Source organism: Schistocerca piceifrons, chromosome X (genome assembly GCF_021461385.2).
Source record: "Schistocerca piceifrons isolate TAMUIC-IGC-003096 chromosome X, iqSchPice1.1, whole genome shotgun sequence".
Lineage (NCBI taxonomy): Eukaryota > Metazoa > Arthropoda > Insecta > Orthoptera > Acrididae > Schistocerca > Schistocerca piceifrons.
The window spans coordinates 138,944,756-138,968,615 of record NC_060149.1 but is presented as its reverse complement, the minus strand read 5'-3'; the positions used below and the strand labels follow the sequence as shown (position 1 = coordinate 138,968,615).

At 41.2% G+C, this 23,860-nt stretch overlaps 1 protein-coding gene across 1 annotated transcript in view; it reads right to left on the bottom strand.

Moving 5' to 3' along the window:
• Nucleotides 1-11,409: 11,409 nt before the first annotated feature.
• The window catches only part of LOC124722221, a 169,990-nt gene continuing 157,539 nt past the window's right edge, over nucleotides 11,410-23,860 (bottom strand). The window contains exons 7-8 of the mRNA XM_047247415.1: nucleotides 12,705-12,874; nucleotides 11,410-11,529 (exon numbers count right to left, since the gene is read on the bottom strand). Coding sequence (XP_047103371.1) covers nucleotides 11,410-11,529; nucleotides 12,705-12,874 — 290 coding nt within the window. The remainder of the gene's footprint in view (nucleotides 11,530-12,704; nucleotides 12,875-23,860) is intronic.

Below are 23,860 nucleotides of genomic sequence, written 5' to 3'. Positions count from 1 at the left end.
GTTAGGATCTGATAATTCATTTAATAGTTGGGTAAATAAAGAAAATTATTTTATAAAACTTTTATTGTATAAAGGTGGATAGTCTCTGTACAAAGAATTTTGCACTAGCATTTTTTCTATTGTTTTTTATCCTGCTGATAATATACCTACATTCATAAATCAATCTACTGATAATTGTGTCAGTTATTTATTTATTCAGAAAGATGCTGAAATATGTATTGTTTATAATCATTACAAGTGAGAGACTAAAATACACACTTAATCTTATTCACAAATTTAAATATAGATTTCTTTTGGTTTATCTCATAACCATTATCATATAAGTATTGTTTAATAACATTTCTGATTATCTTATCACTGTTAAGTTATACTGAGTAACATTCTCTTATTATCTGTTCTATTTCTTCTTCACTGAGATTGTCTAATACAATTGTATCAATTATCTTGTTGTTAACTTTAGTTATAATTTCTTGAGATATTCTGTGAAAAGATATCTATATATTGACAAATATTTTATCTGTAACTGTTTCACAATTCAAGTTTTAATTCGTTTAGCAACAAATCACTACTTTTTCGCTAAAAATATCTAAATAATATTTTACATAATGAGAATTCATGTTATATGATTCCTTATCTCCTGCTGGTCTGTGTGATTTAAAATCTGATTGAAGAACTTCTTCAGTAACACATTTCCTTATGTAATAATAGTCAAATTTATTAATCAGGATGTTCAAAATCAGGACTATAGGCTTGGAGTTAGAGTCTCCCACGTGAGTTGACATAGCTTCTTCATTATGGCCTCTGTGATATGGAGATGTGCATGAGTCGAATTGCGACCAACAAGGAACTTGACGTAGCATTCCGCAACAATGGTTTTCGACAGAAGTGCTGTCCCATACACATTCTTCATTATCCAATTGATGTCTACCTTGGTTTCTCCTTCAGCAGCTAAAAAACGAATAATAACACGGCAGTATTTTGACACATTTAGCAATAACGTCGCGGTAGCTCACATTTCAGCATTTACTGCATGCACATCGGAAAGACATGACTGCCACACTAAATCCTTGTCTACATACCTGTGCTTACATATCTGTATCAGAGTCGTGCTACTTTCAATATATATGCTTCAGCAACATCCTCAAATGGAAACTTTTTGATCACTCCCTTCCTCTCCTCTCCTCTCCTCCTCTTCTCTCCTCTCTACTCCTCTCCTCTCCTCTCCTCTAAATTTTTAATCTCTTAAAATATAAATTTTCAAAATTTTATAATTCTCAGTCTCATGTAGGTAAAAAAAAAACACATCACTATGTTTTCAACTAGCCAGTTTCAACTACCTTTGAATGCAATTAATTTCCATATTCTGCAGAATAAATGTTGTAATGAATGCACTCTCAATAACTGAATAATAGCAGAATACATTTATTTTCTATAATTTCAATTGTTATATAAACAAAAATATCCATTTCTGAAGGAGCAATTTTTTTGGAATAATTAGATTTTCCCAACTATTGTAATTAAAGTTATTTGTACTCCATTATTTATTAGAATTAAAATTATTATATTAAAAATTGTAGTTATAACTGAATAGAGATATAAATGTTAAAATTTTAGATCTATTTTACAAAAATAAAATGTGTTGCCAAGATAAAAGAGAATAAATAGTGTATTGCACAAGGAATAAGAAGTCAAATGTTTGGATTTCATTTTACATAGAACCGTTGTGTAAAAATTACAGTTTACATAATAAGTATATAAAAAGATTCTTAAAGCAATTAATAAATGTTATTTGATATAAAACGATTTGAGTGCTAATGAAGAAAGTGAAACAGATAACTATAAAGACGAATTTCCAAATCAATTTTTTATATTTTTTTATTGTATTCGATCAATACCCAAAACAAAAATATTTGTTAATTTTATCATCATTTAGAATTTAATCAATCATGGTTCAACAGAAAAAATATTTGATAATTTCATTTTCATTTCGAATTTGTTGAATACAAATAATATAATTCTTTTTACAAAATTGTTAACTAGCTAGTTGGTAAATATGATCACTTAAACGATCAACATATGATCAACATGAATGATCAACATTAACAATCAATGATAAATTAACGTATGATTAATATTAACAATCAACGAAATGGCGATTTCATTACGTTGCTGAAGGGTCGGATTTGACCCATGAACCTCCACTCTCTCGCCTCCTTGACGATTTCTGTCGTTCTCACACCAATTGTGATCATGTTCTCGCCCCTTGCCACTAGTGAATTGATTGCAGTTTGCCCGTCGATCTGAGTTCGCTCCTCTATTGTCTTGTCTTCCGTACAGTGCTTCCCGCTCGTTCCTCCTCTAATTTTTTCTGCATTGCTGTTGGAAGTTCGCATTCTAGAATGTGCTTGTAACCGAATACCGATTCTGCTCCCGTGCTTGTATTTACTCTGGATTCTTAATCTGCTCTTCATGTCCCAAAATTGCCTTGTATTGACACCCATCTGTCCTACACTTTCGCGGTAATGGCACTCCACATTGTACTTACTAATGGGTATGCAATTCTGTGAAAGTTCGCTCTCCATTCCATAGCATTTGGCCTGTGTCCTGCTAGTCTTTGGAGACGTGTGCGCCGAGAATCCCACCGGAGGCGTGATTCCGTGTGCCTCTTCGGTAATATAAGAACGAGATGTACCCTTTCGCAGTTGCTGTTCAATTTGTGCTACGCCATCCTCCACCTGTTCGAACCTGAGGATCCGGCAACTGCACTGAGACACCGCGTCTGAAATGATGACAATGCCTCTCTGTTCTCATTCGCAGTGCGCCTAGCTAGTCTGGCACGATTATTTGCCACATTAGATAATTTATTAGCTCTTTCCACTTCTACTGTCGCCAAGCCAGCCTCCTTCTTCGCCTCTGACGCAGTGTGGCTGGCTCTTATGCTTATCTTGCCTACCTCCATTACATGGGCGTAAATCTAGTCCATCTTCTGTGCTAATTCTTTCACTCCTTGTTCCCTCTTCTGTTCCACTTGTTCTCGCACCCATTTTAATTGCTTGGCTTCTTGTTCTCTCTTGTGTTCTAGTTCTTTCATTTCTTTCAGCATTCGAAGGAGTAAATTCGGTTCCTAGTCGTTTTTTTCAATAATGCAGGTGACGCAACACGGGATTCACGTGCGCCTCTGCATTGACGGGGTAAGATGGACCTTTTCACACTATCGGCTTCATCTTGCCGCAAATGGATAACAGTATCACCTCATCTATTAACTTGAGCTTTGTCTTCTTCCTCGCACAGGTAGTTAATTTCCTCCAAAGCCTATCGCACATTTTCTACACTGCTGCACTCATTTGCACTCGCGGCATACTGCTCCATGACATAGTGTGTCATCTCACCCTCAGATAAATTGTCGTCCCTATCATGCGCATTCTCCACTGTTTTATTTATATTAACCGACTCCCACTTTGATATAATCTAGCGTTACTCCTGGTTAACATTCATGTAAAGTTTGCTCGTGACACTACAGAAATAATCTGAAAGATTACGTTTCATCTAACACAGAAAACTAACACATTACAATATCTCTACAATTAAAACTCATCCAGAATAATCTACAACGCTGTCCTTGGCGCCGTTTATCAGCCACAAGTTAGGATATGGTGAAGAAATCAAAGAACAATGACATGAAAAATACACTAAATAACGAATAGATAAAAAGAGTCAGATAAATCAGAAGGACATAAACTCATGAATGAAAAAATTCCTGCTTGCAGACTCTTCTACTGAGGGATCAAGAAAAGGAAAAAAAATTGTGCAATTTGAGTTAACTACTGACTGCTTCTCAGCATCTTCGTCATAAAGTTCATACCAACTGTAAGGTGGCCAAATTATGAAAGGTTGCCTGGTAGCGATGTGAAATTAGTCCCCTGATTTCAGTAAAACCTGTTTCTCAATGTTGTGAAGACACATACCGCCACCAGGAACTGTCACTCTCCTAATCGCACGCAACGATGGCAGAATGTGTAATAATCTGTTTGGTCCTGTCTGTAACGAAAATTCGTGGGTTTTCATCCTTACATAGTTTACAATACAGTGAATAATCTCTCCCAAAAATCTGGATAACTACAAACTATACTGATATGGCTCTATAAATTACTGGAATGATAGCGATATGTAGTATCACAATGAGATTTATTGGTTTAAGCACAAATGAATCCGCTCTTCAAATATTATGACAAAGCATGACCATTCCAATACATGAAAAGCACAACAGGTTTCCACGAATAATTAGTTGGCAGTGTTGAAGTGGGTGCCTATCAGATGATTGTAGTTCCCTTTGCTCTGCTGTAAATCGACTAAGTGTCCTAACATACTGCTAATTCCCTAACTTCTGGTACAGTTATCGAGTAACAGGACTCAACTATAAAATCCAACATGTGGGATTGTGTGAGCAGGTGCAGTGTTGGGAGCATCAAATTAGCTGACTGAGTCCCTATTTTGTTGAGTTACAGCCTGGCACAAATTTTCAAGTACAGCTGTTGAATTATTTCAACTCCAAAAGCAGCTATGTCATACCAATTGTCCCATAGTTAACTCTGTGTCAGTTGCTACATTTTGTTTCGTACACATTCAGATCAGTGTTTTATTTATTGAGGAAACTAAGGGCCGCATTTTCGTTATGTGAGAATTTGCTCACTGGAAAGATCGTATTGCAGATGTAAATTTGTCTCGAAAGTAACACATGTAGATACTGTAGTCACCATTGCCAGACTTTTGAAATTGAAATATTTGTTTGCCCTAGGGCAACTCACTGTAGTCAAACAGCGATGTGTTTTGATGAAAGTATGCAAGCCGTCTGACAATACATACATTCGAAACGCGGAACTGAGCTGCTTCGAAAACGTGAAGCAAATAAAATTTGTATGTGGATGCTGCTGTAGGCAGCATTCTGTGGTAATGGATAAATCGTGGACTTCTAGAAAATTTCACTAGTTTCATCACGTCTATTTACCGACAACGTTTCTACAATAGGATAAACACATTACAGTTAGAGTAAGTAATGACTCCAGGACATATGATTTTAAGAGTACTTTACAGAAGATGACATAGGATGTAATTTATAATGAACTAAATGCTAACATAAAATTTCAGCTATTGCATGGTAAATTCGTATTATTATTGGAAAATAGCTTTCCACATAAGCTATTCAGAAAGGACACTAAACAGCCAGGTTAAAAACCACAGGTCACTAGAAGTATTAAAGTATCTTGTAAAAGGAAAAGGGAAATGTATCTTTTGGCAAGAACAAGTAGGAATCCTGCAGTATTTGCACATTACAAACAGTACTCATACTTACTGAGAAAGGTTATTAAAAAATCAAATAACATGTACATAATGTCAGAAATCAGTACTTCTGGTGGGACGTGGTTACTTGGTACTGGTAACAAACATAAAGCTGTATGGAATGTAGTGAAGCGAAAGACGGGACAACCAGTCACAGAACAACACAACAGCACAACTGAACTGAAACTTCCTGGTAGATTAAAACTGTGTGCCGAACCGAGACTCGAACTCGGGACCTTTGCCTTATTGCGGGCAAGTGCTCTACCAACTGAGATACCCGGCGGTCTGGGTCTCACGGCGAGCGTGCAAGGGATAAGTCCCTGCAGATGCACTATCCTCTGTGCCCTCGGTGGCTCAGATTGATAGAGCGTCTGCCATGTAAGCAGGAGATCCCGGGTTCGAGTCCTGGTTGGGGCACACGTTTTCAACATGTCCCCTAACTGTTTGCAGCTAGGGTGTCGATTTAATTATCATTTCATTCTAGAGAAGCTGCACGGTCATCAATGGTACCTGTTCTTTCGGGAACAGATACTACCTTCATATATACTTATGGGAGACCTTATGTTGTCACGGGGAAGGAGAAGTTCGTTTGCATTTTTGTGACGACCTCAACGCTGAATCCGTTTCTTCATTTTCTTGATGGTAGTACAGTATACTTCAGAGCTGATAGCTTGATCATGAGAGAGGTCATCAAACAGAATAACCCCTTCAGAGTCCCAGAAGACCGTTACTATGACTTTAACGGTCAATGGTACGACCTTGAACCTTTTCTTGGTAGGAGAGGTAGTATGGCGCCACTCCATGGATTGCAATTTTGTTTCCGTTCCGAAATGATGAAGCCATGTTTCATGGCCCGTGACGACTTTCGACAAATGTTGCGATCAGCGTCGTAACGCGCAAGCAATTACGCGCGGGTGGTTCCTCGTTGCTCTTTATCGTTTCCCCCTAGGCGGCAAGGAACCCATCGGGAACACACATCTGAGTGCCCCAACTAGTGGACGAGTATGTCAGAATTACGAACAGAGACGTCCAGTTTTGCAGCGGGGTATTTGTGATCCGTCGATCACCACGAATGAGAGTGTCCGCACGATTCAACAATGCAGGCATGTGCGGTTTGCTGCCACGAGGGTGCTCTTTCCTCGAAGATAGGCCGTATTCTTGAGAAACACTGTGTTAAGGTGATCTTCCGGCCCTCCACGAAGATTGCAGCTTTACTCGGTTCTGTGAAGGACGATTTACAGCTTCGTAAAGCGGGTGTGTATCAGATTCCTTGCGGAAATTGTGAGAAGTCGTACGTAGGTCAAACAACACGCATCGTTCATGAGAGGTGTGTGGAGCATCGAAGATACGCGCGCTTCTTACAGCCAGACAAGTCAGTTGTGGCCGAACATTGTATTGATACAGGACATTCCATGAATTACAGTGATGTGAAGATTCTAACATCCACTCTTCTTTTTGGGAATCTGTCTTCAAGGAAGCTATAGAGATTAAATTAGCTAATAATTTAATAAATAGAGATAATGGTTTTAATTTGGACAAAGCATGGAATCCGGCTCTTAGGGTAATTAAACTGAAGAGAAGTCGTCATGGTGTCACCGCCGCCGATCATACATCGATAAACGAATCGAATGTCTGTACGCCTTCGCCACATGCGGCGCATGTGTAAGCGTATTTCTCTGCTGCCGACCAGCATCTCTGACCAGCATGCGCAGTTCAGCCGCGGTGGAGCATGTAAGGCCGCGCTTGGCATCTTGTCGCGTCTTGTGACACACTCTGAGGATGGACGGACTATGCGGCCGAAATATCAGTGGAAGCAATTTTATTTGCGCGGCTGCATGCCCGAAATTTAATGGAGATCGAACAGGTTAGCGCGACCTTGTTTCGATGATGATAGACGCCTTGCCCAACGACTCACTTTATTTTTGTTCTCTGCCAGGTCTCCGTAGACATTAGATTAGATTGGATCTTCGTTTCATACCCTTATTTAACAATTACATTTCTTGTTGGTAAAGACGAAATTACTGAGATTAAGCTCTGTCTCAGCAACCGAAAAATGACCTTCGGTGTTAGCATACTCTTTCTTAGGTGTAGGGAAATAAATATTTCTTAAATTATTAAGTTACGAGAGTGGGTGCGAGTGATCAGTTGGCCAATATTTCAAACAACATATCTGACAACATTCGTTAAAACATCTAGATGATCGTAAGAGAGAAGTTTAACTGTCGAGAAATAAGATTTGTAGAAAAGTAGTTTAAGATGATCTTTTTCCTTATATAGACGCCTAATGAGGTTTGAATGACGAATCTACTACCCTTACGTAAGTCTTTATTCGGGTGCTGGTTTTGGCGTACCCTTAGATTTGCATGCAGGTAGACTGGAATCAGATTATCTCGAAGACAATGTTTGATGAAAATTATGGTGATCGTAGTCTTCACTATTTTTGACTTATATTTCCTTACCGTAAATGCAGTCAGTCTGGATGCCTGACGAGACAATTCATTGTAACGGTTATTCCATCTCACGACAATCTGACTGGTACGGCAACCGTTTTTCATAATTATATAAAGAAACAGCCTGTGTTGAAAAGTTATTTTTATTACAAATAACACGTTTGGCCTAGTTAAGGCGTTGTAGACGGTTTACTTGCCTGATTTTCATGTTTATATGATGTACGTGAGGCTCTAAGCTGCGCTTCGTTCCGTGATGTTCACGATTTCCGAGTGGATTTAGTCCGACAGAAATGTTTGTTCACCATCAGTTTTGGCAAATCTCCTTTCCAACCGGTGATATGAAATGCTCTTGATAGCTTTTCATAAAATCTGATGAACCTTAACCCGGCGAAACATGTTATTTGCGGCGCGGTTTGATTCCTCTTGCGGTTGCTTCGGTCGGTAAGCAGCACCAATCGTCTTCCTGTGTTTCTAATTGTGATTGGTGCGTGGTGATCTTGGTTCTGGTTTTTCGGAATTTTAGGTCCATAACTTGTAATTCTGTCAGAGACAGCAAAGGACTTGGAAGAGCAGTTGAACGGAATGGACAGTGTCTTGAAAGGAGGATATAAGATGAACATCAACAAAAGCAAAACGAGGATAATGGAATGTAGTGAAATTAAATCGGGTGATGCTGAGGGGATTAGATTAGGGAATGAGACACTTAAAGTAGTAAAGGAGTTTTGCTATTTAGGGAGTAAAATAACTGATGATGGTCGAAGTAGAGAGGATATAAAATGTATACTGGCAATGGCAAGGAAATCGTTTCTGAAGAAGAGAAATTTGTTAACATCGAGTATAGATTTAAGTGTGAGGAAGTCGTTTCTGAAAGTATTCGTAGGGAGTGTAGCCATGTATGGAAGTGAAACATGGACGCTAACCAGTTTGGACAAGAAGAGAATAGAAGCTTTCGAAATGTGGTGCTACAGAAGAATGCTGGAGATAAGGTGGGTAGATCACGTAACTAATGAGGAGGTATTGAATAGGATTGGGGAGAAGAGAAGTTTGTGGCACAACTTGGCTAGAAGAAGGGATCGGTTGGTAGGACATGTTTTGAGGCATCAAGGGATCACAAATTTAGCATTGGAGGGCAGCGTGGAGGGTAAAAATCGTAGAGGGAGACCAAGAGATCAATACACTAAGCAGATTCAGAAGGATGTAGGTTGCAGTAGGTACTGGGAGATGAGGAAGCTTGCACAGGATAGAGTAGCATGGAGAGTTGCATCAGACCAGTCTCAGGACTGAAGACCACAACAACAACAACTTTGTGTCCAAAATTGAATTGCTTCAGTGCCATGTACAGTGATTTGATGGTTTCTTTGGCGTGTAGATTTTCTATGATAATTGCTCCTGGTTCATTGTTTATTGCAACGGTTTTCTTACAGTGTCATAAGATGTGTCAGATGCGGTGGAATTGCATCTGGATCAACCCCCTTGTAAACCTTCATCGTGGGAGGCAGAGGTTTCAGTAGTGGAAAGTTGCTCGCTTAGATATTATAGACAAGATGTAGACGAATCAGGGTGAACATTTTGAATGTCGGGTAACAAGTTTCTGACAGCTTTGTCTGTTTTCACCGTGTGTTTTGTTTGGTTTCTTGGCTACCACGTTTTGTTTTGCGCTGATGGAGATTTGCTGCAGGTAGAGTTTGTTGCCTCATTTTATTGTATTGCACGATGTTGTTGCATGTTGGGAACGGGATGGTCTATGTTTTGTATGTACTACTCGCGATTCACTGCAGTTAGCTTTGAGTTAAGCGCCTCAGCCGCGGCACACACGGCCTGGTCTACCCTCAATATCTGCCCATAAGAATGACTGTCCAGACTGCTCATCCTAAATCTGAAGCGCCCTAAAAATACCCACAAGTCTTGCATTTAAGGGGAATGGAGCACGGCTCACACGATATACTGTAGTTTCCATCAAGTCTCTCTGAGTAATACAAATCATGTGCAACACAAGCTCTAAATAAATATAAAAGTGTCCACGAAATTTATCTGTGAGAATCCTCCTAAAATAATTCGTTTCGATAAATATGAGAGGGAAGTATTTAATATGTTTAGTGGTTCAATATTTTAATGCATGCTACACTCTGGAAGCACACGTGACTTAGTATGGTTCGCTTCTATTGTTTTTTTTTCCTGTGATCAAAGATTTATACAAATAAACTGAACCTTCAATGGAGGCGAGTTGTGACATCACAAACTTGAAGCTGACGTCCGCCAGATCAGATGCCCCAAACATTAGTTTCTGATGGAAGTATTTTGATAAAAAATGCCACATTGCGTCATTTACGTTTTGTTTATAGTCTAAAGTGTAAATTAATCACAAATCATTCGTAAGTTGACTTGTTCAAGCGATATTTCTTTTTATATGCATGCATTTTGGTTGCGATGTTTTCTTTTACTGTACGGTTTTATTTCTATTATTTGACTTTTGATTTAAATTCTAGTCGTAAAGCTCTCTGGGTGAACGCTGTGAGAAATAAAGATTGGAACCGACCAAACACAGCAAAAGAGGCTCTCAGCATTTTCGGAAAGAGGACATAGGTCGAACATCAGTTTCGTCAGTTCGTATTAAGAAAATTGCTAGATTACGAAAGCAGACTTTTCACATTACCTACTTCTCTTCTTGGTTATTCAAAACTATAACAAAAGTAAAGTTACATTAATCAGGTCAACGCGTCGTATAACTGAGTCAAATATGCACGTGAGACCAGAGAACAATCTTTCCTTTCTGACAGTCATTCATGAAAGCACTGTCACATTTACTATTAAATACGACTTTTGTGTGCACACAACAGAAATGAAGAACAAGATGCAATCGTAAGCAGCACAGTTTGCTCGTATTTTGGAGATATACCATGACGGAGCCGGCTTCAAAGCAACGTACTGTGTTAAATCTGGCGCCATTTGCCCTACCTCGTGACTTATAAAGATGACGAGTAACGCTACAATCTATGGTTCTGCAGGATCCATCGTGGCAACTCCTTCTTCTTACGTATCACCAAATTCACTGTTAAGATTATGGATGGTTGGTAAGCGAGTGATGATCGATGTAATTAGGCACTTTCTGAAATCCATGTAGTACCGTTTATAGCGGGATGTTGAGGTGGGCTGGGTGTTTAAATCACATAACGATTTCATTAGCATTGGTCACTCACTCAGTTTTTATTTGAACAAATGGGAGATCGTTTACTAATTACGAATCGCAAGAAATTCTTCGTTGTATGTCCTTACAATTTAACTCCTGGGAAAACGTATGTCCTTCTAGCTTAACTTCTGTTACGTTTTCGTTCTTCCACAATACTGTTTGCATAAATTCCTGTCTCACAAACGCCATTACTTCAGTGTCGTGTAACGCTATCCTTCAATACTTTTCGTCCACTTCAAACTACATTTGACACCCACAAGTATTATCTTTACTGTACCTAGACAGACACTATCATGTACAAATAAGCACATGACTGTACATAAAGAATAACTTAGAAAACAGGCACTGGTTTCATGATATCGGTCACGGTTAATTTTGTTCCATCAGAAGAATACTCATGGAAATTACAGTTTGGATTCTCCAGCCACAACCTGTTCATTTCTCCTCCTTGCCAAATTTCTCACAGCTGCAGAACCAAGTTCTTGCCCCGGTCTTATTATTTCTGGGTTCCACCATGCCATTACTCTGTTCTTCAGCATGGGGAGTGTTGTTTCGCTACAAATGAAAAAAACAAACAGAACTGGTCCCTGCATCATTGTAGCTATGTGAACATAGTACACAGACTGTGCTACGCCTTGTGCCTGGTGGAACCCCATTCTGATAATTATACCTATTCCGCTTAACACGACTGCCTTAACTGATAGATAAACAAATTGTTTCTTTGACCCATATTTATCCTTACTATAAACTTTGAGTTTACTCATGGATTTCTTATTACGGAGATACATGTACCCCACAATTCCAAGACAAACCAAGTTAAAACTTACTGACAGAGAAATTCCCACGATGAATATTATGCGACTATAGATCAGGTAATCTTTGTCCGTATATTCCAAAGTAATACTTGCCGCACATATCATACTCCAGGGTATCAGTGCATACAGAACATGACGTCGGAATACCTTTCTGGCTTCAGCAGGTTGCAGGTCATTAGGAAGCCTGAGATGACGAATACATGAGCACATTTGATAGCAGAACGTGCTCAGCCAGATACAAGTGAGAAGTGTGAGGGCGCTATCGATTAGTACCATCGAAGATAAGTCTGGGATACCTACCATACGATACATGACCTCAGAACACAAGATCTGGATTATACCCGTCATCTGAAAGGACATCAATATCTTTCCAGGTAAATTACGTAGCTGGGGAAGGTACATGTGTACCCCGACAGTCAAAAGGCGAAAAATAATATTTACTGCTATAAATGAGGTTTCTAAAAATTTTAAGTTGTCGATTTTAAAATCCTTGTATCGCAAAGTGGCATCGTTTAAACTTTCCTTGAAGTACAGTGTTGTTTTTGTTGGCTTTAAATTTCCTCTTAAAATTTCTATCTCTGGTACAGTAAACGTTTTGTTCGATCCATCTGCGTAAATTTTGACATCACATAGCTTGGGAAGCTTAAGGGAGGAAAAATCCCGACACTTCAGCAACAGAGTAGCTCTGGAAACAAAGCAGATGGCATCTTTAGCATTCGATTCCAGACACGATTGGTCGTAAGGACTATCAAAATAGCAGCGAGCATCGTGCACTGATTGTATCATACTAAAGGGGACGTCCTGACAAATGCCGAACGAGTTGACTGTCATCCAGGCCAAGAGGCAGATGTTGACGTTTACTCTCTGTGTGTACGCCAGGTAGCTGGTAACGGGTATGTGGGGCAATCTCTGTACCATGTCGTCCCACAGCTGCACACGGCACTGCTCGCGTTGCTTAATGGTCTCTGGAGGCAGATCTTCCAGTGGACACGTGGGGTTGTCCAGCGAGTTCGCCAACAGCTGCATGCAGGTGGTGTCCACAGAGAGGGTAGCGTTGCTTCTGTCCTCCAGCAGCCACTTCTCATCTGCAAAAACCAGTCACGTCAAATAGTTGTTGTTGTTGTTGGTGGTGGTGTTGATGGTGATGGTGGTGGTGGTGGTGGTGGTGCTTATACACTAAAGGTAGCTGAACTCAAACGCTCCTCTGGACGATAAGATTGGGTGCTGTTTATGTAATTATCGATTATCTATGGTTAGAATAGGCCACAATCAACAAACATCCAGGGATAATTACACGGAAATATGTAACGCGGAATGTCAATGCAAATTTTGATGTTCAGAAAGACAGATATCAGAGCCTCTTCGAATGAATGCTTCGCAAGTTTTCTTCGTTTGCAGTGTGTCTGAGAACCTCAGCTCATTATTTATAGCTTTAAGAGTATTGTATCCATTGAGTGTAGTTCTAACGAAGAATTATCTATTTTGAATTTCTCTTTCTACGCTTCTTGCTATTTTTGTTGTAAGGTGGCTCTTGTCATACCGATAATTTTGCCAAGTCTATTGAAAGCTTAGTTGTGGCTATTAGGTATTTTATGGTTGGATTACCTAAGCGTGATTTTATATTCTACTGACTTTTGCTGAGTAGTTCTATCTCAGTATGTGTAAACTGGATATTAATGAGGTTTTTTTTAGAGATGGGAAAAATTTGAACAATGATTTGATTTCTTGCTGAGTTTCATATTTGATGTAGGGCTGTTGTACTTCAATTAATCTACCAACTTCTTTTTACTGAAGTACGTATTTCACGAATAGTATACCAGATATAGTGATCTAGTAAACTGCTAACTGAAGTAAATATTGTAGGTGTCACACTTCTACTTAACTTTAGATGTGCTAGATATCTGTGTTGGTTGAATCTTTGTGCTTTAACTTGTTAGTGATTTATCTTCGTTCAAATGGTTCAAATGGCTCTGAGCACTATGGGACTTAACTTTTGAGGTCATCAGTCCCCTAGAACTTAGAACTACTTAAACCTAACTAACCCAAGGACATCATACACATCCATGCCCGAGGCAGGATTCGAACCTGCGACCGTAGCGGTCACGCGGTTCCAGACTGAAGCGCCTAGAACCGCATGGCCACGCCGGCCGGCGATTTATCTTGTTTCATAGAGATTTTTGCTGCAAGCCTCCTGATAGATTGTACTAAGTTAGTATTTGCTTGAAATTTTCTACATATATACTTTGGTATTAGTTTTCTTGAAAGGCATTGTTTGTTGTACCTTATGGTTTCTACAAATTTTATCATTTTAATTTTAACACGAAAGTATTGCAAGATATTCCCCATAATGGTTCTTGTTAGCAATTCGAAAGCTTCTTTTCAGATGGGCCCATTGCCTGTGTTAGATTACTGAGTGACCTGTTAAATATTTTCCCGTTTTCTGCTGAACATCTTGCGTAATGATAATCATCCACCAATAAGAGCAATTGAGATATATGTGACTCAGTTGCTGAGTGGTTGAATGTTGGATTACAAATATAAAGCTCTGGGATTCAGGCATCTCTCCTAAGATTTCTTCTGTGACTTATCGCTTCTTTCACCTCTGATGATTTATGAAAGTGGAAAATGCGAAGCTGGGTCGCCCAATAATTAACTGGGTAAGTTACTTCAAAAACTGGAAGACAGCCAGCTCAGTCCAACAGTAATAGAGCCGTCGCTAGAGAAGCAATGCAGCGGTGAGACTAACCTTCAGGTTGAGGACAACTTTACCTACTACATTGTGAGAAGTACTAACAATCATTTTTCTAAAGCATCTTTCACGTGCAAAATGCAAAGCGAAGGCAAGTATGCTGATACTGTAAGTGTGCTGATACCCACCTCACAGAGTACATCGGTTTGCTGAGAGGTGCAAATGTAGGTCCGGCAGCACGAATATGTTCGAAAAGATTCTTATACACAGGTCGTTTCTGCGAAAAGCCAAAAATACGATTTTCGCACTTCTGTTTTATTATTATTCATTTCACTCTGACCTTATGATGGGGTGATTGGCAGGCTACAGACATATTGCTACTCTTCAGGCTATTGACATTAAAAATACCCACATAGTTTTTACAGTTGAAATGAATAAAATAATTGGATTAAAATACAATGAAAAAAGTAGTATCTCGGAAAAACACAGATGTCGATGGTAATGCTGGTGCAATGGTCAAGAGAATGCTACTGCATCTAACTGTAAGATTAATTTGGTAGGATGGAGGAGAGTGTCAAAAAATATACATGGATAGAGGTATGTCTGCGAGTTGGCGAGGAGCATGATGTAGGGTTAGGAAGTACGACTAATAAGTTGAGGCTGGAAAAGGGAGAGAAAGAGTGACTGGGATGGTCAGGAGGTCCGGAAATACATAAAAGCGTTGATATAAGGAGGGGAGGCATACAGCTGTTAGGAAGAATCAGCCTGCTAAAGGTTTAAAGGTTCCTTGGAATAGGATACAGAGTGCGGGGGGGGGGGGGGGGGGGAAGGGGCGGTTGAGGTAGGGATGATGGTTATCACTGAAATAACCGGTTTTTTCGGTTACACCGGTTATTTTTATCTCCACTTTAACCTGACTGTTAAAACCGATCACAAAAACCGATTTCGAAATAACTGATTTTCGGTTTTTATTGCTGTTATTTCCAACAATAAACGTAGACATCACATAAATATTGAAAAATTCTGCGACTCCTGCCTTTTGCACTATACGTTTCAAGATACATAGAACCAAAAATCAAATAAAATAGGTAAATGAAAGAAAACGTAGTCTGTTCACGTTCGCTGCTTTTCTCTGAAAATAATGAGAGTTTGATCACAACAAAGAATTCTCCAGTATTCTCCCATTGCTTCTAATTTTTTTAAATCTCTGTTAAAAAATCACTTTGTAATCGAGGATCACACCGCTATTTTAGTATTACGAATAGTCAGTGCTAAAAGGTGAAAACTAAGGTTGGAGAACGCTATTTTTTGTATTAAGTTATCCGTTTGTTTGGGCTGCAAGCAGACAAAGGCATGTTATGTAGACACGGGCAGCATATCAACTAATTTCTATTTTCATTATAAACTACGAATGAATTGTGAAGTTTTTAATTTATTACTCATGCCATAACTTCCTCTTTTATTGATTCAGAGAAATGGCAGATAAATAGTAAGCATTTGTGTAAAATTGGTAGCGTTCTTTTTCTTTAACTATTTAGAATGAAAAAGCCATTTCAGTGAAGCATATCCTTAATTTATAATGAGACTCAGAATACAACTGAGTTTCACTGGCAAAACCAAAAATTCTTTTTCAAAAAATTCAAATGAAAAGTTTAGTCTGTGGGGAAACAACATCTGCCAGAAACAATTTCACGACCGCCGTTAAAATTTCAATAATGAATTAATCCAATGCCGAATATTTAGTGTCCAACCTATTCATAAATACTCGTTCTATAATATACTGAACTGCAAGTTGACTCCTTTTATCATAAAATCATCATTCTAAGACGATGTCAAATATTCAAAGACCACAAAATGCCCTTCCAGTTCGTTTTTTTAAGGTTTTATCTAATACAAAAAATTTTGGCACTTTTGCTATGACATATCGATACATCGGTTTTATACCCGGTTATCAGTAAAAAATGAGACATATCTGTTATAACCGAAATCAAACAAATACCGAAAAATACCGGTTATTCGGAAATAAAACGCCAGTATCGGTTTTAACCTGACGGTTTCTTCAATCTCGACGTTGATGGAGGATGCGACATCTTGGTATAGGCGAAGCAGGAGTCCAGGTTTGCAGAATATTGGGGAGACAATGTAGTTTTGATCCCCAAGTTTAAGGGATATATAGAAGTTGTGAGAAAGTTGGAGTAATTTCAGAAGAGAATAAAATCCAATTACATAGAAGGTTCAAAGAAGGGCAGCACGTTTTGTGTTATCGCGAAATAGGAGAGAGAGTGTCACTGAAATGATGCCGGATTTGGGGTGGACATCATTAAAACAAAGGCCTTTTTCGTTGCGGCAGAATCTTCTCACTAAATTGCAATAACCAATTTTCTCCTCCGAATGCGGAAATACAGCTATGGACGTTAAGTGCTGTGATAGTAATGACGGTGAAGATGATGTGAAGTCCCATCCTTGTCATTTTAGATTTGTAAGTCTGTAAATGTGAATTACACTATTTTTGTTGTTCTTAAATTGTAACACCAAGACATGTTCAATATCCTTGTAAAAGATATTTACGGATACTTAAAACTACTATGACTACTACTAATACAGTCGAAGAAGTCATAGTGTTAGTATGGATGGCGCCACTCATTGATGTCATATTCTTAAGGCAGTCCCACCTCAGGGTATGTGATAGGGATTACCTGCACATTGTAAAGTGTAAGGAGGCAAGCAAATTGTGTAGTATGATTGGAAGACTGCATCGTTACTGTATGGATGTCATGTTGAGATTACATGTGGGTGAAGAGGCTTTTGTTGGAACTAAGCGAACAGATATTATGGATAGCACATTGTGTTGCTGGCATGCCATGGTATTTCAAGTGACGAAGCAGGGTTAGGTAACAGTTTCAAACAAGCGTTTTGAGGCAGTTGAAAACGCAGTAGGATAGGTTTTTGTAGTAGGTGGCTTAGACATTAAGATGGAAGGTGAATGGGGCTGCTACCGTTATCTTTTGGACAATGTCTGGACGTTCAAAGGGATTGAATGTTGTGGAAACAGTGGTTCTAAAATAAATGTCTTTGACGGCGGGGATGGGACGCAAGGACCCGTTCGAATGAGATATCGGTAAGTTCTGCTTAGTGGATGATGCTTTCACTTAGTATTTGTTGGGCTGTAGGGGTGGGGTGGTTGTAGATCAGGAAGAGGAGTAACGATTGTACGTTTAGGCACTGTTTATGTAGTGGTTTTGTTTGTAGTGAGAACAGGTCAGATGGGTTCTGCAATTTTGGGTCAGACAGTCATTATACTGGAAGCATTTTTGACATCTGCATCTACATAGAGACTCCGCAAGCCACGGTACGGTGCGTGGCGAAGGGTACCCTGTACCACTACTAGTCATTTCCTTTCCTGTTCCACTCGCAAATGGGGCGAACGGAAAACGACTAATTTCTCCTATCGTATCTTGGTGTTCCTTACGCGTAATGTATGTTGGCGGCAGTAGATGGTGGTGGTGGTGGTTAGTGTTTAACGTCCCGTCGACAACGAGGTCATTAGAGACGGAGCGCAAGCTCGGGTTAGGGAAGGATTGGGAAGGAAATCGGCCGTGCCCTTTCAAAGGAACCATCCCGGCATTTGCCTGAAACGATTTAGGGAAATCACGGAAAACCTAAATCAGGATGGCTGGAGACGGGATTGAACCGTCGTCCTCCCGAATGCGAGTCCAGTGTGCTAACCACTGCGCCACCTCGCTCGGTAGGCGGCAGTAGAATCATGTGGCAGTCAGCTTCAAATGCCGGTTTTCTTATTTACCTCGACAGCGTTTCTTGAAATGAACGTCGGCCTCCATCCAGAAATTCCCATCTGATTTATTGAAGCATCTCCGTGCCACTTATGTACTGTTCGAACCTACCGATAACAAATCTAGCAGCCTGTCTCTGAATTGATTCGATATCTTCCTTCAATCCGAGCTGATACGGATCCCAAACACTCGAGCAGTTCTCAAGAATAAGTCGCGCCAGCGTCCTATATGCTGTCTTCTTTACAGGCGAACCACTCTTTCCTAAAATTCTCCCAATAAACCGAAATCGACCACAGTTCTCACCTGCTTGTTCCATTTCATATAGCTTTGCAACGTTACGCCCAGATCGACTGAGTCAAACAGAACGCTAGTAGTACTGTACCTGAACATTACAGGTTTGATCTTCCAACTCATCCGCATTAACTTACATTTTTTCACATTTACAGCTATCTGCCGTTCATTACACCAACTAAAAGTTTGTCTAAGTCGACTTGTATCTTCCTATAGTTACTCAACTTCGACACCTTAGCCGGCCGCTGTGGCCGAGCGATTCTAGGCGCTTCAGTCCGGAACTGCGCTGCTGCTACGGTCGCAGGATCGAATCCTGCCCAGGGTAGTTCTAAGTCTAGGGGACTGATGACACCAGATGTTAAGTCCCATAGTGCTTAGAGCCATTTGAACCATTTCGACACCTTACCGCGTACATTACAGCATCATCAGCAAACAACCGCAGATTGCTGCCCACCATGTCTGTAAAATCGTTTATGTATGTAGATAACAGCAGCGGTCCTGTCACACATCCCTGGGGCACTGCTGACGATACGGTTGTGTCTCGCCGTCGAGGACAATATCATCATTATCATCATCATCAGCCAATTCAATCATTAGATGATGTGGCCTCTTCGAGTCGTGGATTCAGGTAGGCTTTCAGAAGTCTTCTCCAAGTGGGACGGTCTTGGGCAGTTCTCTGCCAGGTATTACCAGCGATCTTCTCGATATCTTTGTCCCATCTGTCTGGTGGTCTTCCTCTAGGCCTCCGGTGCTCTCTCGGACTCCACTCCAGTACTAGCTTCGTCCATCTGTTGTCTTTTCTTCTTGCGATGTGGCCAGCCCACTGCCATTTCAAGGAACCTACTCTCTCTAACATGTCACTGACCTTCGTCACAGACCGGATGTCATCTGCCCTTTTCCTGTCCTTTCTTGTATAGCCCAGCATTGATCTCTCCATGGCTCTCTGTGCATATATACTGGATTCTATTACTTAAGAAGCTTGTGGTTGGGATATGGATGATTCCGCACGATAGCAGCGATTGTAGTTCAAGGCCTCGTTATTGACATAATGATCTGCTGTGGACGTAGATTCGATAAAAATATGAGGCTTATTGTGATGATTAAAATCGTTCCGCGTGTGGTATCATGTCACTTTATAAAATACTTTATGTCATGGGACTTACTATGTATATGGAGGGATGGTCTTCCGTGTATACCGTCTTATTTCGCTGGTCAGGTGGCTACTGACGTCAAATTTTCTGGAATGTCATTCGACAGTTCGAAGTATAGATTGCTACGGAAGGGTGGCTGAACTGTGGAAGGTGACTGGTATGCAGCTTATGATCAGGGTCAGTGTTTTCCTGCAGCGAGATGTTGATACCGAACGGCAGTTCTCTTGTGGCTGCCTGTTTGTACTGCTGAACCCGTGTCATGTGGAGTTGCTAGCTGGCGAACACACGCGGCCCCTGGGATTGCTGGCAGGCAGGTCATCGGTAACATGCAGCCATCCCCCCCTGTTCATGCGTTTGGGGCGTTTAATAATGTTGCATCTCAAAGAAATATCAGAGAGTAAAGAGACTCTCGAAGCCATATTCCTTACATGCTGTGCAGCAGTATGCCAGAATCTGGTCTATGATACGACCATCATGAGAGAACTTGGAAATTTCTCCCACATGGTGAATATGCCGAAAATTTTAATCGCTCCTACTTCTTCAAAGAGGTACCCGACACAGAAAGCGTTCTTCTTTAAGCCAATTGGTGCCTACGCAGGATGGAGAACCCTTGATAAACCAATGCGTTATCTGGTTTCATGGCCGCTGCATTTATCAGCAGTTGGCAGGAGATCTATTTTTTGATGTCTGAGGCTTACTGAGGACCGGTCACTCAGAGGTCATAAGAGGTTACCGCATTCGACGCCAGGCAATTGCCGCCTAGAGTATCGTCACAATTTTGTTGTTCATTAACGTGGACAGAGATGTTTAGAGATGCCCGTGGTAAAGCAACACCGTTTTAACGTGGTGAGAGCGACTGTTTTGGGCAAGAACGTTGAAGTAGCCACCTGAATACCGCAAGCCACTGTACACATTGCCACGTAGTAAGAAGACACCTCAACCGCTCCGCCTCACCCTGCCCTCCGCCCCCGCCCCTACTCACTCTTTGTCATCTCGACCGAACTCTCATGACCTCAATGATCTCTTCGGTCTCCTTCGTTTGTCACAAAAGCGTTCCGCTAATAGCATATGCAATGTAAAAGTTAAAGTAAGCTTCTAGAGTAACGGCAGGTTGTCCACAACTCTGTAACCACTACTTGTTTAGTAAGTTACTTACAATACGTGCCACCACAGCAGAACTTCAGAGACTGAATCTCAACACCGTACGGCATCCTCCATACAGTCCAGATTTAGCACCGTCTGACTTCCATCTGTTCCTGATAATGAAAGACGATCTGCGGGGACATCATTATACTTCTGATGAAGACGTTGAGAGAACTGTGAGACTATGGTTGCGAAAACAGGGTGTCGACTTCTTCTGTGACGGCCTCAGAAAACTTTTTCATCGTTGGCAGAAATGTATCCAATTGACTGGTGATTGTGTGGAAAAGTGAATATTGGTAACTAAAGATCACATTCTAAGGATTATTACTGCGTTTGATTTATTAAAATATTCCCATCCAAACCCAGTTAACGAAGGCGGAGGCATTACTTTTGATTCAACCCTCGTATGTCTTCAGTGAGCCAAACATAATTAAATAATACTGAAAAGTTGTTGTGTTTGTGATCTATGTTGTTGAGAAATGTACAATATGACCCCAAGTAGTATGAAGTGCGACGGTACTGCCATTTAAATGCAGCACATTCACAGTTTTCTCTTCTACCCCCTTCTCGCGCTCAGACAGCGCGGCATGGCGATGGGGGGAATGTAAAGTGAGGCTGAGCGCTTTGGTACCACTGCCCGGGCATGGCCTTTGAGCCAAAATCTTGGCCGCACCTGTTCTGCATGTTTAGCAGAGCGAGATTGGCGGCAGAGCAGTACAGTCTGCTTTTGGCAGCGGAGCAGCTCAGACCAGTTTACGTCACGGCTGCAAAGCACACGATGAAGAGACAGTGCTTAGACCACCGGTTCCTGCATACGTTTCTTGTTGAACTGATAGCAATGGCACATACATTTGAAAAACCATGGCACAGTTCACACCCTCTAATGAGTATGCAAGACCAAAAGCATTCGAAATCGAACGTTTCTCGAGGGATGAAAGACTCTCCATTCGAACAGGCCTCAAAATGCACAACAGTAAAGGCTGACTGTCGTGTCATCCTCAGCCCAGAGGTGCATGTTAATTTACAGAGCTCACTGGAATTCGTTTATCAGTCATGAGCAGCATCATTTATGACAAGATGGTCGATGACGCAGCATGTGATACAAATATGATTAGAGAAGCTGCCAAATGACGATTCCAGTTTCGACATTCTGATGGTCATATTAGCAACGTGTTAGTGTCTCATGCAGGCTTTGGCGTGCACGTGATTCGAATCATCGAGCTGCCCCTCAGAGTACCTGAATCACTGATAATTGCATCACTCCAGCCATTTGGCAGAGTAATTAGTCATACACCCAAACTCCAGACTATTTTTAGCACATCCCATATATCCAGTGCTTAACGTTGTTTAATAGATGAGAATCGCCCTGACAAAACATCTGTCCTCATATTTAAATATAGAGGGTTGGAGAGCCATTGTCATCCACGATGGCCAACCCTGGATGTGCTCTGGAAGTGGTGGTGAAGGACATCTTCGATCTGAGTGTCTGAAGGGGAGACTCGTACAACTACCCAATGGAGACTTACCAATGCAGGTCACACTCACGTCACTACTGCTGACATACGCATCAGTGGTAGGTTCGAATCCTGCCTCGGGCATGGATGTGTGTGATGTCCTTAGGTTAGTTAGGTTTAAGTAGTTCTAAGTTCTAGGGGACTGATGACCACAGATGTTAAGTCCTATAGTGCTCAGAGCCATTTGAACCATTTTTACGCATCAGTGTTCAAATGGTTCAAATGGCTCTGAGCACTATGCGACTTAACTTCTGAGGTCATCAGTCGCCTAGAACTTAGAACTACTTAAACCTAACTAACCTAAGGACATTACACACATCCATGCCCGAGGCAGGATTCGAACCTGCGACCGTAGCGGTCGCTCGGTTCCAGACTGTAGCGCCTAGAACCGCACGGCCACTCCAGCCGGACGCATCAGTGTTCTACAAGGAGCTGACACTGAGGTTGGAACACATACTCGAACCAACACTACAGAGGATGGAAGGGCCATTGGACCACAATAACGACGAAATGGCTCCTAGTCCGCCCCACCCACAGGCGTTACAGGTGATGGATATGGAAGACAACCACTCACCAAAAGGTATGGAAACTGAAGTAGAAGGGTCCATGAACGCTGTGGGAAAGGTGCTGCAACAGGAGCTACAGGATTCAACAGCACCAGGGGTCGAGATCAGGGCGTGTAAACAACGCTCCCTGAAGCACCACAAGAATCATTGCATTGAGTCTAGAGAATCACCCCCTCCTCATCCTGAGACATCTGATGACGCTGGCAGTATGGACCTGTGCTCTGGATGTCGCTGAACAATTGCATTAGGATATGTCGTTCTGACGATCCATCCCCTCAGGCATCCATCGGCCCTTCAGCAGCAGAGCATGATGCTGCAGAAGGTTCTCGAACACTACATACCAGTAAAGCCCCCGGTGTAGTAGAAACCCTCACTGATACCAACTGAGCTGGCGAGGACGAAGATATCACCGATGTAATTCCTCCCCATTTCGGAAACACACATCCCTCTTCCACAACCAATGCCATGGGAAGACGTCAGACAGGCAACCCTCTGACGACGTGTGTTGAGACCAGCAACTTTGTAGATTTTCGCCAGTTCACCATTGCGCGAAGATGACGGATACTCGTACCCACGCATACAAAACAGGGACAGTTAACGTTGATGCAATTAGATCGCCTGTGAAACAACAGCATTTCTGAGAAATGCTGTGTGTTTCAGATGTGGATCTACTGATGGTGCAGGAAATCTGTACTACTGTGTTCTAGGAAGTACATGGCTACATCTCGTACACTGCACTGAACTCAGACAACGACAGTAGAATGGCGATAGTGGTCCAAGAGGGGATCCCAGTTCGCGAGCCAGTCACTGTGGCCGACCGGTTCTAGGCGCTTCAGTCCGGAACCGCGCTGCTGCTGCGGTAACAGGTTCGAATCCTGCCTCCGCCATGGATGTGTGTGATGTCCTTAGGTTAGTTACGTTTAAGT